The sequence below is a fragment of the Gopherus flavomarginatus genome, chromosome 3 (genome assembly GCF_025201925.1).
Source record: "Gopherus flavomarginatus isolate rGopFla2 chromosome 3, rGopFla2.mat.asm, whole genome shotgun sequence".
In the NCBI taxonomy this organism is placed as follows: Eukaryota; Metazoa; Chordata; order Testudines; family Testudinidae; genus Gopherus; species Gopherus flavomarginatus.
In genome coordinates, this window is record NC_066619.1 from 120,012,178 (window position 1) to 120,029,621 (window position 17,444).

General features: G+C 44.1%; 1 protein-coding gene across 2 annotated transcripts in view; it reads left to right on the plus strand.

Annotated features, from left to right (window-relative positions):
* Positions 1–17,444, plus strand: part of ACO1 (aconitase 1) — a 43,078-nt gene that overhangs the window by 19,123 nt on the left and 6,511 nt on the right. For both annotated transcript variants that reach the window (XM_050943068.1, XM_050943067.1), the window contains 13 exons: positions 2,248–2,317; positions 2,424–2,607; positions 4,460–4,599; positions 5,238–5,409; positions 6,066–6,166; positions 7,154–7,270; positions 8,531–8,690; positions 11,570–11,705; positions 12,370–12,454; positions 14,787–14,943; positions 15,486–15,610; positions 16,157–16,261; positions 16,709–16,851. In XM_050943068.1, the coding sequence (XP_050799025.1) occupies positions 2,248–2,317; positions 2,424–2,607; positions 4,460–4,599; positions 5,238–5,409; positions 6,066–6,166; positions 7,154–7,270; positions 8,531–8,690; positions 11,570–11,705; positions 12,370–12,454; positions 14,787–14,943; positions 15,486–15,610; positions 16,157–16,261; positions 16,709–16,851 (1,695 nt within the window). The remainder of the gene's footprint in view (positions 1–2,247; positions 2,318–2,423; positions 2,608–4,459; positions 4,600–5,237; positions 5,410–6,065; positions 6,167–7,153; positions 7,271–8,530; positions 8,691–11,569; positions 11,706–12,369; positions 12,455–14,786; positions 14,944–15,485; positions 15,611–16,156; positions 16,262–16,708; positions 16,852–17,444) is intronic.

The following is a 17,444-nucleotide window of genomic DNA, read 5'->3' on the forward strand; positions in this document are numbered from 1 at the left end:
TTAGAGCTCATTGCAGCATCTGAATCTCAGAAACCTGCCTACTATCCTGCATTTCCTAACTGAACTGTGTGATATCGTCGTGCTTTCTCATGTCATTCCCTAGTTCTCTTCTGTTTTCCAAACTCCTTAAATTCATCATATTCCAGTTGTCTTACCCAGTAACTTATTCCATATGTATTACTCTCTGTAGGAAATAATATAACTGCCCACTTGAATGAAAACAATACAAAATGGGGGGGAAATCTTAGAATCTAAGAGCACTCAGACTTGAAGGTCAGAAGGGACCATAGTGATCATCTAGTCTGACCTCCTGCATGTTGCCAGCCACAGAACCTCACCCACCTGCTCCTGAAATAGACCCCTAACGTCTGGCTGAGTTACTGAAGTTCTCAAATCATGGTTTTAAAGACTTTGTTACAGAGAATCCACCATTTACACCAGTTTAAACATGCAAGTGAGCCATGCTGCAGAGAAGGCAACCCCTCCCTCTTCCTCCCCTCACCCCTCAGGTCTCTGCCAATCTGACTTGGGGGAAAATTCCTTCCTGACCACAAATATGGAAGTCAGTTAGATTGTGGGCATGTGGCCCAGCAGGTACCTGGAAAAGAATTCTCTGTAGTAACTCAGAGCCCTCCCCATCTAGTGTCCCATCTCAGACTGGTTTTTGTTTTGTTTTTTAAATAAAAGATTTTGATCCTATCTGTGGAAATAAGCCTCTTGACAGATTTTTAAAATATTCCGTCCATGTGATTCTTAGGCCTGGTCCACACTACGCTGTTAAACCGATTTTAACAGCGTTAAATCGATTTAACGCTGCACCCATCCACACTACACTGCTCTTTATATCGATTTAAAGGGCTCTTTAAATCGATTTCTGTACTCCTACAAAACGAGAGGAGTAACGCTAAAATCGATATTACTATATCGATTTAGGGTTAGTGTGGACGCAAATCGATGTTATTGGCCTCATTCTTTTACAGTAGCTACCCACTGTGCACTGCTCCAGAAATCGATGCTAGCCTCGGACCATGGACGCACACCACCGAATTAATGTGCCTAGTGTGGACGCGCACAATCGACTTTATAATACCTGTTTTATAAAATCGGTTTAAGCTAATTCGAATTTATCCTGTAGTGTAGACGTACCCTTAGAAAAGCAGGTTTCTTTTAAACGTCAAAAGCTATATGGATGCAAACCTCCACTGGCAGTGACCCAGCTAACTGAAAAGGTCAGCAGTTTGTCCAATTCTCTCCCCCCAAGATGTTCACTTAGATCATTTGTCTGAGGTCTGCTCCTCGTTAACTTTTAAACTGCACTCTTAAAATATCACTGAGGAAAGTTCAGGAATGGATTTCAGTTTGGAATTAAATGTCCGAAGGGTAGTCTCTGGAGTATATGTACATGTTGGTACTGATCTGTTTAAATATAGTCTTCTTCCCTTTAATTTGAATCTCTATTTATTATGACAGCTGGCTGGGGGAAAAGTATATTTTCCTGTGAGAATTTTTTGTGACAGTGAAAAATGTCATTTTTGTCAATTTAATTGAAAAATAGAAATATTCGTGGTTCTCGTTTTTACAAAAGCCCAATATTTTCAGTGAAAAATAGTGTTTCACAGAAAGTAATTTTTGATGAAATCCCATTTTAGATGGACAAATTTCTCAAAATAAAATAAAATGGCTGACCAGCTATAATTGCTGTTTAGTTCTTTCACAGTGACCACAAGGTGCTACATGGCTCAGAGAGTATAGAAGTGTCCCTGATCCAAAAAGAATCACTTCTTAGGGATTTTTTTGTTTATATGCAGTTGCTTTGTATATTTTTTTTTTAGAAGTACAGGCTTGAACTGTAGTGTATATTTCAGATCAGTATTAGCACGTGTTCAGTCACAGTTATTGGCATCAGCTTCCTTTACTGCTATACAGTTTGCGTATAATTTAGGTTTTGAAAACTTTCCATTGCTTTAAGATGTAAACTAGACTTTATCAAACTGCAAATGTAATGCCTACATTTGGTATGGGATTAGTATTTGAGCCAGATGCTAGGTATTACTGTTAAGACATGTTAAGCCCTTTTCATCATTTGCCTTTAGCTCACTGCTGCAGTTGCTTGAAACATATAAAACCGATCAGCATTTTGAGGTACGAGGGCTCTTCTGTTTTCTCTTTCACCATACGCACACATCAGACCACACACTAAATTCACTTGGAGACTTGTAGCTCTGTTGTTCATTTATTCACTTATAGGTCAGACAGTTTGCAGAAGAATCAGGAGCTGGAGTTCGAAAGGAACAAAGAAAGATTTGAGTTCTTAAAGGTATGGGAAGAATTCCTCCTCTTTACATGTATCAAGATAGGATGAATCCACTCTTTCACTGTTCCTGTGTATTTAATATTTGGGGCTGTTATTCATTGTGTTTCAGTGGGGCTCCAAAGCTTTCCACAACATGAAGATTATTCCTCCCGGCTCGGGAATTGTCCACCAAGTGAATTTAGAATACCTGGCAAGAGTGGTGTTCGATCAGAATGGGTACTATTATCCAGACAGCCTGGTAGGCACTGATTCACACACTACAATGATTGATGGTCTGGGAGTGCTGGGCTGGGGTAAGTGCAGTAAAGTTTTATGAACTGGTTGGTTAGATTATGGCATGTGTTCCTATCATCACATATAAAATAAAATGACTAAGTACAACAAACTCTCTTTTTTGTGTCCAGTTCAGATGACCCTATAAATCAGGATTTTGTAACTTGATTTCCTCTTCCATACTCAATGATTGTAAGAGTAATAGACAACAAATCACATTTCAGTCACGTGTCAGGTTGTAGGTGATTTGCTTGTGCTTTTATTTTTAAATATTCTTCAAAAGGGTTTAAAACGTCCATGGATAGTGGTGGGGGAGACGGATGTAAAGTTTTCAAGAGCATCTAAAGGATTTGGGAACCTAAGTCCTACTGAAAGTTTCACTGGCTTTCAATGAGACCCGTGAACCTAAAATCACTTAAATGTTTTTGAAAATGTTTACCTAGTGACAGTAACTGTAAAAGCAGTGCTGGATCAAAGACTCTTATTCAAAGCCAACCCTGATGAGAGGGGATGAAGTACATCAAAACAAGGTTTGATCAGTCATTGCCAGTATTCTAGTACCAGATATTCTTTGCTTGGACAATAATGAGACAATGCTTGCCAGAATAGCAAACAGAAATATGTTCCTAGCCAATGGTAGACAGTAGAAGCTTTGAAATGTTATCTGTTTAAGTAGATAGTCTAACCAAAGTATTCTGTAGTCATCCCTATACCTAGTATAAAGAATACTCCAGGGGAATACTGCAGTGATACGTGATCTGTATTGTGAAAGCACCTAAGAGTCCCTTTATTAAGCAGGATTCCATCAACCAGCATGCTAGGCTCTGTACAAATGCAGAACAAAGTGTCCTGGTCTCAAAGCGCTTACAATAATGCTGATTGCTTACAAAGATGCTCATAAAGTTTTCGGTTGCACATAGTGTAAGTCGTAATATATGTATCTACTTTACATAGTGGTATAGATTAAAACCTGTATAAGGAATTTCTGTATCTGCAGCCTTGGTAACACAGCACTGCATCAGATCATGTTATTTAGAATATAAGTTCTTTGGGGCATGGGGACCGCCTTTTTGTTCCATGTTTTTGGGTCCTGATCTGTGACTGGGGTTTGTAGTACTAGCTCAATACAAATAATTAATAATAATTATGTTGGGAAGATTCTTTATAACCATGGTCTTGTCTTCACAAGGAACCTGTAACAAATAAAGTTGGAAGAGTAATCAACTGGTTGACAACTTGAGAGTGGTCAGGCTGCCGGTGGGCTGTGACTAGTGCCTATCACCAATATTGTCTCGCTGTTTCCTGGTACTCCCCCATCTGCCTGTATCCATCTGTTGACTCTTGGCTTGCATTTGTAAGCTCTTTGAGGCATGGGCCATCTTTTTGTTCTGTGTTTTGTACGGTGCCTAGCACAGTAGGTCCTGGTCCATGACAGGTTCTAGGTGGAAGGTACTAAAATAATAAAATGCTGACTGGTCAGTGTAGAGAAGGCTCAGTTGTGCTCAGCAGGCATGGACCAACTCTTCTGCAGCTAGCGTTTACTCGGGACTAGCTACCCCAGTGTTGAGCCCAACGTGTGCTTGTCTGCACTGACCAGCCAGCCTCATGTCTGCTAACTTGACTGTGTTTAAACATGATTCAATTTCCAAATGCAAGTGAGCCCCCGAGGGCTGGAAACTTTCTTTTTTAAACAAATGCTTAGAACAGCATAAGAACATCTAAGAAATGTCCCTTAGGATCAGCTCAATCCAAGCCCTGCTGTGTCGTGACTTCTTTTCCCTTTTTTACAGTAACATTATTTCACTGGGTAGTTAACTTTCAGCATGCATTGCCTCATCTAATATCTGCTTTTATCTTGCCGATTGGATTCAGGTGTTGGTGGCATTGAAGCAGAAGCGGTGATGCTGGGCCAGCCAATCAGCATGGTGCTTCCTAAAGTGGTTGGTTACAAGCTGATGGGAAATCCTCATCCCCTGGTAACATCCACAGACATAGTGCTCACCGTTACCAAGGTAACCGACATCTGTGCCACTGTGCCATGAGAGATTTCTTACAATGGGCCACAGCGTGGCATGTGTGTGCATGGTGTGATCTTAGAGCGGCTGTATACAGCAGCCTTCGGAGTCCTGTCTCTGGGGCTGTCATCTCAATATCATCCTCTGAGACTCAACCATGCTGGGCCTGGGCTGCAGGAGCTCTGCAGTTCCTTCCCTCTTGCCTGCTGATCAGCCGCACCTCAGATAGGGTGGAATCAGCATCCAATCCTGCTCCCTTTCCTCCCCCGCCCATCTGATTGGATGGGACAGGAAGAGCTGGCACTGCAAGGGCTCTTACAATCCTTGTTGTTGTCCTGGTCAAGTTTGAGACCCAAACCTACTCCCATTGATGCTAACAGGAATGTTTTGCCATTGCCTGAAGCAGGAGCAGAATCACATACGTATGGCATGTTTGGCATTGAGTTTTGAAGCTCTGTTACACACCATACAAAACCCTGGTCCCAAATAACCCAGAACTTTGAGGAAGCCTGGCTTCTTGTCTGGAGCAGAACCCCGTAGGCCTGAACTGGCTCTAGTGCGTACGGCTTATGCAGTCAGCATTCCAAAGATTAGAAATGACGTTCGAGTACCTTTTGTTGGTTCATGTATTACAGCATCTTCGCCAGGTTGGTGTGGTGGGTAAGTTTGTGGAATTCTTTGGGCCTGGTGTAGCCCAGCTGTCAATTGCTGATCGAGCCACCATTGCCAACATGTGCCCCGAATATGGAGCAACTGCAGCCTTCTTCCCAGTCGATGAAGTCAGCATCAGGTACCTGATCCAAACGGGTGAGTGCAAAAAGAGACCAGAACTGGAAGATCCAGATTATAAACCTGGGCTCTGACAGTTAGTGGTACAGGGCCTGACTCTGGTGTAACTCCATTGACCAGAATGGAGTTACTTCAGAATCTCCCTGGTCTGCAAGAGATCAGAATCAGACCCATAGTGCCATGCATTTGGTCCTAGCACCTTCCTAACCCTTAACCTTGTGCTCTGCAAAGGATCCATTTTACGTAAGGTATATGAGCTACTGTGTATTGTGACCAGATGTCCCATTTTTAAAGGGACAGTCCCATTTTGGGGGATTTTTTTCTTATATAGGCGCCCCCCCCCCACCGTCCTGTTTTTTCACAGTTGCTATCTGGTAACCCTACTACTGTGTGTCTCGGGGTTGAGCCCTTATGAACTCCAGCATATGAAACTTTCTGCTTAGAAAACATCAAGAGTTCAACTCCAAGCTTGGAATGCAAGTAACAGTCCCAGTTAACTGGGACTGGGATTATCAGAGATCCAGTGACTTTTCTCTTCCTGCTTTTCTAGTTAAATGAGAAGCTGATGCTAATACAATCTATCCCATTCAAGGCCCTTTTCAGCATACTTAAAATGCCCCCAATTTCTTTGTCTTGACTGGTTCTTATTTAGCTATTTCTGGATTTCATTTTAGGTCGTGATGAAGAAAAAATTAAGCACATAAAGAATTACCTTGTGGCTGTGGGGATGTTCAGAGATTTCAATAACTCCGCTCAGGATCCAGATTTTACCCAGGTAGAGTCCTGATCATCATTAAATCTTGTACCTTCCTTCCTTTATTTCTCTCCTACACGTACACCCCTTCGCTCTCCTCTCTTTCATTTTATTTATTTTTGTTGTTCTCTGTTTCCTCTTTTCTAAAGAGGAATTTTCACAAAGCAAGGAAAAAATTAACAGGACCCTGATTTTTGTAATCTCAGTCTGAAAGCACGCCCTGGTCCATTCCGTGACTTTGAGGCAGCCTCATGTAATGGCATTAGACCACACAGAAAACCTGAGGGAAATGCAGGGTCTCACTGTGTCCAGCAATCTCATCCCAGTTGATTTTATAATAGGATGGCATGCATTTAAATGAGGAAAGAACTTGCCCCTAAATCTCCCTTAATAATTAGCAAACAAGGCAAGATTAAAGGGATTTGATCCTCTCTGAAATCTTGCAAATTTTCTCTAATTGCACAACTTTATCTATAAACCAACTATCAAAATGGTGAGCAAGAGGCTACTTGTGTGCCGCCCCTTTGCTAGGATTTCCCAGAATGCTTCCTGATGCTAGGATTTGTCTTGACTGTGAGGGTGGGGGTAAAATTTTCAAACCACCTCAAATCTGTTTGTTTTCAAAAGTGACTTAAACACGTATCGTATTGGCTTTATTTTGAAAGTCGATGAGACTTAGGCTCCTATGTGCCTAAGTCACTTTTGAAATGGAGACTTGAAGTGGCTGTGAATTTTTTTTCCTTGGAAGCTAACAGTATCTGAGCTTGTCGCTCGCTTCAAATGGCTTTGAGAAATTTTGCCCTTAAATGTGTTAGGCCTCATGCTGTCGGGAGAGAGTTGAAGGCACCGATTCAGTAAGGCGCTTAAGCGCATGACTAGTCAGTAGGACAGCTTGTGTTGAGCATTGCTGCACTGGGACACCAGTGTCCTTCAGAGCAATGTATATTGCATTATTTGGCCCATTCCTTGGTAGTAGCTTAGAGTTGTACTGTTCCTCCTGTTGAACAGGTTGTGGAGCTGGATCTGCACACCGTCGTGCCTTGCTGTAGTGGGCCCAAAAGACCTCAGGACAAAGTAGCTGTGTCAGAAATGAAGAAGGACTTTGAGACCTGCCTGGGAGCCAAGGTAAGGGCATGTGGCATTGCAAATGGAAATATGTTTGTCTTCTAGAAGCTATCTGTAGTGCTTAGTCACTAGAGAGACAGATCTGCGTCAATCAGTTCAGGACACTTTGTGAACAAATGACCTTGCATGAATGTTGTTTCCTATTTATTTTCAACTGTAGCCTAGAGGATAACGCTAAGGAATAAGTATTCTAAAGTGGTGGTTCTCAAGTTATGGGTCATGGAACATGGGAGGTCCGTGGATCTGCTCCTGACCCATTAGTGAAGTGTTCGCAGCATTGAAGCAGTGACTCAATCTGATAATGGCATACCAGTCTGAGACTGCAGGTTTCCAGAAGTGCTTTTTGCCCAGCTAAAATTAAAAAAAAAAAAAAAAAAAAAATCCTAAATGCCTTTTGCAGTCCATCCAGTTAAAAACAGCAATTAATAGAACTGTGTCTAGGATTTTGATTAGGACCCAAGTCTAAACACCCCTAAATTCTGGGGAATCTCAGACCTGAATCCAAATCTAAACTTTATAGCTCAGGCTCATTGCCTGTAAAAGCCAATACTTATGAAGAATGCTCTGGTTTACAAATCCAAGTGAGCCCTCCAGGTTTGCTGTGCCATTCAGATTTTCTATCCCAGTCCGTAGTATTGATAAGCTAGTTCTCTCCCCTTTTTTTTTTTAAGACTCAATCTTTTGTCTTTTGAGCTAGCTCTCGACACAAACTTCAGACCATTCAGTGCTAATTGTATAAAATCTTGGGCATTCTGGCCAAAATCCCAGGTCTGACCTTAGTGACCTAGCTCAGGGAGTGGGATGGCTTCCTAGATCCTGATGTTGTGCACTGATGTACAGTCTGATCTGGGATCCAAGAGACACAGTAGCCTCCGTGCATGCTAAAAGAGTTCTGGTGTCTTCCTGTGCAAAGTCCCACTCTGTGTTCCACTGCAAGAGGCAGCTGCCACCTCATCGCCAAGGGATGAGGGGGTAGGATTGGCCCCAATTAAGCAAATGTGACAGTTGGCTGATGTGCTGGGGACTGAAGCAGGAACCTCCTGAGCTTGAAAACAAGAGCTGCTACATCTTGTGCTGTAGCTGTTACACACTCATCTTCTGTGGCTTGGGCACAACGGGGGCCTAGAACACACAGTGTGTCCCAAAACACTTTTCCTTCCCCTTTTAAAGTACAGCTGTTTTCTGGTACCAGTCTGTCTCCCTTTCCCAGTTCACACATTCACCGTCGTCTCCCTTTGTTTTTACTGTCCCCCTTTATAGCAAGGTTTCAAAGGATTCAGTGTCGCCCCGGACCATCACGGTGACCGTGTGAAGTTTGTTCATAACGGCTCTGACTTCGAGCTGACCCATGGTTCGGTGGTGATTGCTGCCATTACCAGCTGTACTAATACCAGCAACCCCTCGGTTATGCTAGGAGCTGGTAAGTGTGGCTGATCATTTGCCTGCAGCAATTCCTCTGTGGTGTTATGTCTGGGTCATATAAGCAAAGCCCATTGACCTTGAAGGAATCACATCCCCTTATGCCAGAGCTGAATTTAGCCCGTGGAGTTGGCAAGAGGCATCCAGGGACCAATATTTAGGCTGATACCCGGAAACTCTGGCTGCTAATCACGTTTTTTTCCTTGCGCTGTCCAGTCTATAAGTGTGGTAAGTTTTATTTTGCACGAATTATCACCTGCCTCTGATCTCTCCTTGAGGCATTTGATGCAGTGCTAAGCAAGGGTGGTGTCAAATTGCTTTGTCTATACTGTAGCTTAGATTGCGGGTTCTCAACCTTTTTCTTTCTTAACCCCCTGCTCCCCCCCAGATGCCATAAAAACTCCCTGGCTACCTGTGCCCCAACAACTGTTTTTCTGCATATAAAAGACAGGGCCGCAGTTAGAGCATAGCAAGCAGGGCAGTTGCCTGGGGCCCCACACCACAGGGACCTCCACAAAGCTACGTTGCTTGGGCTTTGGCTTCAGCCCCAGGTGGCAGGGCTGAGGCTGGGCCTGGGCCTTAACCCTGCACAGCAGCACTTCAGCTTTCTGCCATGGGGCCCAACGAGTCTAACATTGGTCCTGCTTGGCGGATCCCCTGCAACCTGCTCGCGGCCCCTCAGGGGGCCCTGGACTCCTGGTTGAGAACCACTGACCTAGATAATTTATGTTTCAGTCCTGCTGCCATTCATGTCAATGGTGATTTTGTAATGGATTTTAGCTGGAGGCTGGGGCTCATGGTACGCAGTCTCAAGAACAGCATTCTCTGCAGCTGGAATTGCTCAGTCCCCGAGGTTTCTTGTTCTAGACCTAGTACTCTGGTAGCGATGATGAAACTCTATGGTAATCAATGGATGCTTCTGTCTGACACTCACCCTCCCATTCATGCCCTGTGGGGAAAGGGAAGAACTTCTCACTCATGTTCCTGGTTTCAGTTTCTTGTTTCCTTCTCTTCTCATCTTTGTGCCAAATTCTGGCTGGCAGCCATGTTTGTGCATGTGCCAGAAAACCTTGGGTGGAGGAACGGCCTCATTTTGCTCCAGTTCTGGCTCCCCTCCAAAGGCACACAGAGGTGGCTCTGCAGTTCCTCTGTGATTGCAGCTGTGGAAAGACGTTCAAGGTCAGACGCTTGCGTGGGTGAGGATGGAAGAGAGCAGGCGAGTGGGCGTAATTTGTGTAGTTGCTCCAGCACCTGGTTGTGGGTGCAGTCCTCGCACCTAACAGGGGTGTTAGGAAGGTAAATTCACTAATATTTATGAGCACTCAGACATTATAGCGATGAGTGCGTAGAGAAGCCCATGAGGAAATGAAAATTTGTCTTCAGTGTGCAGTAAATAAGGCTTGGGGTCACACATTGCACAATAAGGAGAAAATAAAATATTGAATAGCTGCTCATTCAGGGAGCACCATCCATCCTGTGCACTGAATGAGGCAAGGGCCATATGGAAAAAATAGTATGTGATCATGCAGTTATAAAGATTCTATCATAATACAGACACGCACGGGAGCCGAGTTAAGATTTGCACAAGCAACCTTAATTCTGTCACTGCCTGACTTTTGAGTGTTTGTTTGACTTGCAACCTTAATAATATTCTTTTAACAGTTATGTGTGTTTTTAAATAGGTGCCATTTTCAAACTGGGTGTCTAATGTTAGATTCTTAGGCCCAGATTTTTAAAGGCATTTAGGTGATGCTGTGCGCAGTGTTGCAATGCCTAACTGATTTAGGAGCCTACATCTCATTTCCCGCCCCTCCTCTCCAAGGGATTTAAGCATTAGGGAGTAAGTTTAGACTCATGCCTCAATCTCTTTTTCAAATAAGGGTTAGGTTCCTAAATAAATTAGGCATTGCTGTGCTCAGCATTGCAAAGCCTAAATGGCTTTAAAAAAATCTGGGCCTTAGTTTTATCTGAGCACCTCAGTGTAGCCCAGCACCTGCAGCTCCCATTGATGTCTCTGGACGCTGCGAGTGCTCAGTACCTCTGGAAGTTATCTGAAATAACCTGGTGGGCTGTTTGCATCATCCAAACTGACCACAGCAGCTGGCAAAAACTAGTCACCTTTTGTTAGCAGCCTTATCGTAGAGGTCACAAGTTTTAGAGACACTGAGCTGTCCTCTTGCCCCAGCAACACTGTGATCCAGCTTGCAGGGCGGCTGTGAATAAATGGCAGGCTTCAGTCTCCAAAGCTGTCAACTCTGTACTACGAGCCCTGAATTCACCTGTCCACAGACAAACAGTTTAAAAGAAATAAAATGTCCAGGAGAAGAATTCAGGCTCTGGGTAAATATATTCTTGTTAACAAGCTCTAAGAAATGGACTGTGATACAGTAGTGCTTTGAAAGGGTCACACTCAGAAGGTAATTAGATAATGCTGTTTAAACAGGCTACACATTGGGAGACCATTTGCTTACATCAAGGGGCCAGATGAACTTGCCATTAGTTAGTTCAGCCTTGGCTCACCAGATTGTCTAACGTGGAATGTTTTATGGCTCCTCTTCCCTTGTTTAATGCATAGAAAATAGCTCCTACATTGATCAAGCACCTGATCTTATACTGGTATTCTGTCCAAGCGTGTGTGTGTCTTTGAATGTAGCTGCACACAGCTTTCCACTGGACATGAAAGAAACCAGAGCACTTGGAGTCATGGAAAGTAAGCCGACGGGTTGCTGATTCAAAACAATTGAATGGCAGAAATAGCATCTCTTCTGTTTCAAGCTATTCAAGGGAGCCGTCAAGATGATTTTGGGGCATTGTTATTGTTTTGTAGGTGGACTGTACCATTGCCAAGAACAATCACAGATGCCCTTTGTGTTTTTGCAGGATTGCTTGCTAAGAAAGCTGTTGATGCCGGTCTGACTGTGAAGCCATACATTAAAACCAGCTTGTCCCCAGGCAGTGGGGTTGTCACTTACTATCTGCGGGAGAGTGGAGTTATGCCTTACCTTGCTCAGCTAGGGTAAGAGGGGTTTTCATTTTAGTCTCAAGGCTCATTGATGCCTATTTCCCATAATCCTTGGCAAATGTAATGACTGGACAAGCAAAGCATTTGCAGCAAGTGATGGACTATAAGACCGTGATGGGTGTCCACAGTTTGAAAGGTATAGCTGAGTCCTTTGGGCTAGATTCTCGACTGTAACCCAGGCTGCGCCATTTGCTCAGCTGGCCAATTGAAGCCTTTGATTTCTCTAAAGGCTTCTTCTTGTTAGGCAAGGGAATGGATTATTTCTTAAATGTAATTGTTCTAAATTAGTATCTCACTTAAGACTTCTAGGTCTGGAATTTGTCCTATGCCCTGGCTGATGATAAACATATGGGCTGCAGTATGCATCGTTGCAATCACATGCACTAGTGACTGTCTGCATGCAAAACATTGTACTCACTGCAATTGTGTGTGCAGATTAGGTGCACAAATTTATGCACCCATCTACACTTTTTTTTTTTGTTTCGAAGCAGGAAAAGAATGTAAATGATCATCAGACAGTATTCTGAGCAGAAAATGATATTGAATAGCTTGTGTTGTAACACATTTTCTCAAAGTGGAAATTGCCCAATCGTTTGCTTTATCAATAAGGAATTAATACCTATCTTGTGATCGCTGATATATTGAATACTGTCTCTAGGTTTGATGTGGTGGGTTACGGGTGTATGACCTGCATTGGGAACAGTGGACCTCTACCAGAGCCTGTTGCAGAAGCCATCACTCAGGTACTTGGCTGCTATTAAATCTTCTGCAGCATGGAATACTCGTGGTCTTTCAAAGACAAAATCACATATTTATTTCACTTAGTCAAGAGATTGAGGTACATCTTGAAGGTTTGTTGCCAAGGGATCCATGCAGGAGAGGGCTGTGATACTTAAACTCCAGATGAGAACTCCCTCCCTGCAAACACAGTAACAAGCTGCAGCAAGAGCAGGAGAGCCTACTTAAATCATCCTGTGGTGCAGTCTTAAAAAAACCTCAGGACCGTGATCCTAACAAGAAGCTCTCCTGTCAGCAGTGGGGAATGTGGAGTTCTATCTGCTTGCAAGGCAACTAGTTGCTGAGTGTGAATGAAGTTCTAGCATCTTCCTTGAAGATGCTGTAGAAGCCAGCTTTATAAAAGGGAAAATGTTCATTAGTTGGGATGTCCTTGTTTTAATGCAGAGTAGCTTTCTGTCTAATTAAAGAGTGAATGGGTGTCTGGATACGGAACAAATGTAGTCCCCTGGAATAATATCCCCCACCCAAATGACTCTGATTGTGTTTATAAATGGATCTGTATGGCTGGATTTGTGGAGAGGCAAGCCTATGTTTTCAAACGTGACTAGTGGTTTTGGGTGCTTCAGTTGAGACTTGAGATACCTTTTTAAAAGGGGCCTGGTTTCACTTCTGAGAGTGCTGAGCACCTGTCCTCGGAAAAGCAGGCCCTTTGAAGTAGAGCACCCAAAATCACTACCCACCTTTGAAAACTGAGTCTGCAGTCATCTCAAGGGAGCCTGGAAACACTTCTGCCCCCTTTGACCACTCGAGACTTCGGACCAAATATAACTCCATTGTAAGAGGGTGCAAATCCATCAACTTCAGGGTTGTTCCATTCAGTCTATACCAGGACTAAATCTGGCCTCTAGCTTAAAATCTTGAATAGTCACAGGTGAAAAGGGGCTGGGTCTCTCAAATTGTCTCTTCACAGGAATGTTTCTGTGCCAGAACCAGGCATCTTCACTTGACTGGCAATCTCTTCTCAGCTGAGCTCACAATTTGATGGCTGGGTCAAAACTGATGTTTCCTACATGCATTTTCTAGTAACCCAAGGACATTAACAGGGAGAAAACCAAAGTGAAGCCTGTGTTTTGGAGAGGCAGAGAGGGTTTTCTGCTCACCCTGTGGGAAAGGAGAGCCTTCAGAATAGCTGAGGGCTACGTAGCAAGATTCTATTTTATTGTGTTTTCTTGTTGAAAATGTAGCTTTGCCCTGGGATTCAGAGGTCATCTCTTAGCCAGGTTTTGCAGTCTTCAATGTTAACCAGTTTCACAACTCTGTGGTGATGAGCTTGTTTGTTTGTGGTTGTGATGTCTTTGACTTGCATGTTTAAGAAGCTTATGGGAGGATTTCTGTGTGTAAAACATTTTTTTCCCTGTCAAAATAAGCCCGTTTATTCCCTGCTGTAAGTATCAAACAGCGACAGGCCACCTGTATGAATATGTTTGTAGGTCTTTAATAAAAGACAGTGGAGCAGTGTAAGCTGGTATTGCTTTGTATGTGGCCCAGCCTTTGAATCTCTCATTCAGCGATACTGTAATGATATTAATTCATTCAGTGGCTATCTCTGAGGCTACTGAGGTGGTTTGTAACCAGACCTCTTGCAGGCTAATATTAGTGTGTTGGGTTGATTCATGGTTTGGATGGAAGACCTCCAAAGAACACTTCAGTGCTTCAGGAACAATCCTAGATATCAATCCCAGAAAGGACCATTTTGATGATGATTTGGATTGTGGTCCAGGACTGGGACTCCTAAGTCCTGTACAAACCCAGAACAAACATGTGGTCACTGCCTCTAGTTTGACCTTCAGGGTAATACAGGACAGAGAAAATGTGGTGCTGGTAATTCAGCAGTGGCGGTGAGCCATTTCCTCGGAGTATTAGGGGTCTTGTGCTGGTGGCAGTACTGCCTTTTGGGATAGCCACAAAATGTAGGTCCTGATGCCTTCTGGTCAGTGCTGATCCTTCTGGCAGGAGTGCTCCCTGGCTACACAGACCATGTGCCACCATTCAGCCATGCGCCTGCAGTTTGATTACGTAAACTGCTCTGTCGCATGCTGTTCCAAGCTGTGTCGTGCTGTTAGCTGCCCTGTCCCCCAATCCCATGACCCGTCTGTGACTTTTACTAAAAATACCCATGACTAAAATGTAACCTTAATCATATACAATCCCAGAACGCTTTCCTTTCCATTGTTCTTTCCTCTGACCCTAACTGTATAACCATTCCGAATACATTTGAGCCAAAGGCCCTTGACTTTCCGCTGCTTGTGTTCACTTGTCTCTACCGCTGCCTTGCAGGGAGACCTCATAGCGGTGGGCGTGTTGTCCGGAAACAGGAATTTTGAGGGTCGCATCCATCCCAATACTCGGGCCAACTACCTTGCCTCCCCGCCACTGGTAATAGCCTATGCTATCGCGGGGACCATAAGGATTGACTTTGAGATAGAACCTTTAGGTAAGAAACTGCTGGGATTTCTCCCCATCCCCCACTATTTTTCGGTAAATTCAACTGAAGTGAAGAGTCCAGAGGGAGCATCTCTTGTATTGGTTTGGGAGGAGCCCAATGAGGTGCATGTGAGATGCAGGACAAGCAGGTGTTGGATCAGTCGTGACCACTAAGCACACGTCAGGGAGAAGTGTGTTAATAGCACCAATAGTCTGAACCTAGGGAAGCTCCTTCAGGGGAATATTGGGTGTTGTGCATCTGCAGGCTCGGGGGGAGGGGAGCAAGGCAGACCTGAAGGATGCCTGTTTTGCACAGCATCTCCTGGCAGCCCTACCAGAAAATACCAATGGGAGTTCACCCTGACAATGTCATCGTCAACTTCCACGAAATCCCAGTCCACCGGGTCAAAGTCAGGCTGGAAAGCAAAGGTAGCATGGTCTCTGAGTGTTGGAGTACAGTAGAGAATAGTGGGAGTGGACAGCACATAGAAATTGGATCACTTTTTTCAAGTGGAATGTTTGTACACAAACTCTGTGTGTGGTTCCTTATAGGAGTAAATGCAGAAGGGAAGGAAATTTTCCTAAAAGACCTCTGGCCAACAAGAGACGAGATCCAGGCCGTTGAACATCAGTACGTCATTCCAGGGATGTTTAAAGAAGTCTACCAGAAAATAGAGGTGATCAGTTGCCTAGTGTAATGCATTAACTGACTTTTGTACTTCAGCAAGAAGAGCTTCTGCCTCTGTTTAGTAAGGTCTTCCTGATAACGAAATAATGAAGCAAAGCAAGCAGTCATGGGATAAGAGGGAATGTCCTTTCATTGATCAGTAACTGGGTAAAAGATACGAAACAAAGGGTAGGAATAAATGGTCAGTTTTCAGAATGGAGAGAGGTAAATAGGGGTGTCCCCCAGGGATCTGTACTGGGCCCAGTCCTATTCAACATATTCATAAATGATCTGGAAAAAGGGGTAAACAGTGAGGTGGCAAAATTTGCAGATGATGCAAAACTTCTCAACAGGGCTGGCTCCAAGTTTTTTGCCACCCCAACTCCGCTCCTTCCTAGTTCCATTCCAATCCCTTCCCCAAATCCCTTCAGCCTTCCCTAAATCCCTGGCTCCACCTCCTCCCCTGGGCACACCCACATTTCCTCTCAGGGATAGATAAGGCTTCCAAGTCACTTAAATTCTTCTGAAAAATTTAATGTGAGTTTCTGTTTTTCAGACAGTAAATGAATCCTGGAATGCCTTAGATGCTCCATCAGATACACTATATACTTGGAATCCCAAATCTACATACATTAAATCACCCCCTTTCTTTGAGAACCTGGTAAGTTCATTTTTTTTTTCTCCTTTCCAAAGGATTTTCTGTTCATTTCCAGGGCGGTTACACTACATTCAGGCCAAATTCTCGTGTTAAAATGGTGTATACTTGGAGATCCACTGATGTGATAACCTGTTCCAGACTTCCACCTGCGTAACTGGGCCAAATTCTGATAGTCCCTCGTGTGATCTTTTCCCATTCAAAAATAGCTTAGATCCAAAAAAAAAAAAAAAAACCAACAAAACCCTCCAACACAACTAATGAATATTCAGAGGGTGAGGATTTGTTTGAAGAATGGGTGGATTTTTTTTTTTTTGACTGGTTAGTTTAACTACCTTTTAGTGCACCTCCCACCCGTCTCAACAAATTCTGGGTTACTTTCATTCTTCTATATGTATATAGATATATATAAATAAGAATGATGTTATTGTTAGTGCATTTTGTGTTTGCTAGACTTTGGAGCTTGAGCCTCCTAAATCCATAGTTGATGCCTACGTGCTCTTAAATTTGGGCGATTCTGTAACAACTGACCACATATCTCCAGCTGGGAATATAGCAAGGAACAGCCCTGCTGCTCGTTACTTAACCAGCAGAAGGTAAGTGAAGTTAATTGTTTTATATTTTCCTTCTCATACACAGGGGCGGCTCCAGGCCCCAAAGCGTGTGCTTGGGGCGGCAAGCCGCGGGGGGCGCTCTGCCGGTCGCTGGGAGGGAAGCAGGCAGGCTGCCTTCAGTGGCCTGCCTGTGGAGGGTCCGCTGGTCCCGCGGCTCCAGTGGACCTCCTGCAGGCGTGCCTGCAGAGGGTCCGCTGGTCCCGTGGCTTCAGTGGAGCCAGCGACCGGCAGAGCGCCCCCCGCGGCATGCCGCTCCAGTTGGGGCAGCAAAATGTCTAGAGCCGCCCCTGCTCATACACGCTCTTTTTGCTCCTTCTCCGTCGTGCTGTGGTTCAGCGATTTGTACTGTGCGTGTTAGAGGGCTGTAATTCACGCGCCTTCCCACGCTGCTGTTTTCACCTCCTTGCACCTGTCGGGAGCTCTTCAGAAAGAGCTGCTCCTTCTACTGTCCTGAGCAGCTGCCTTGCTAGCATCACATGGCAAGTGAGCAACTCTCACCTCACGTCCTCCCTTGAATTTTTGGCTTCATGCTACAGTATAAGCTGGGTCAGCCAGTGCAGAGATAATAGGGAGCC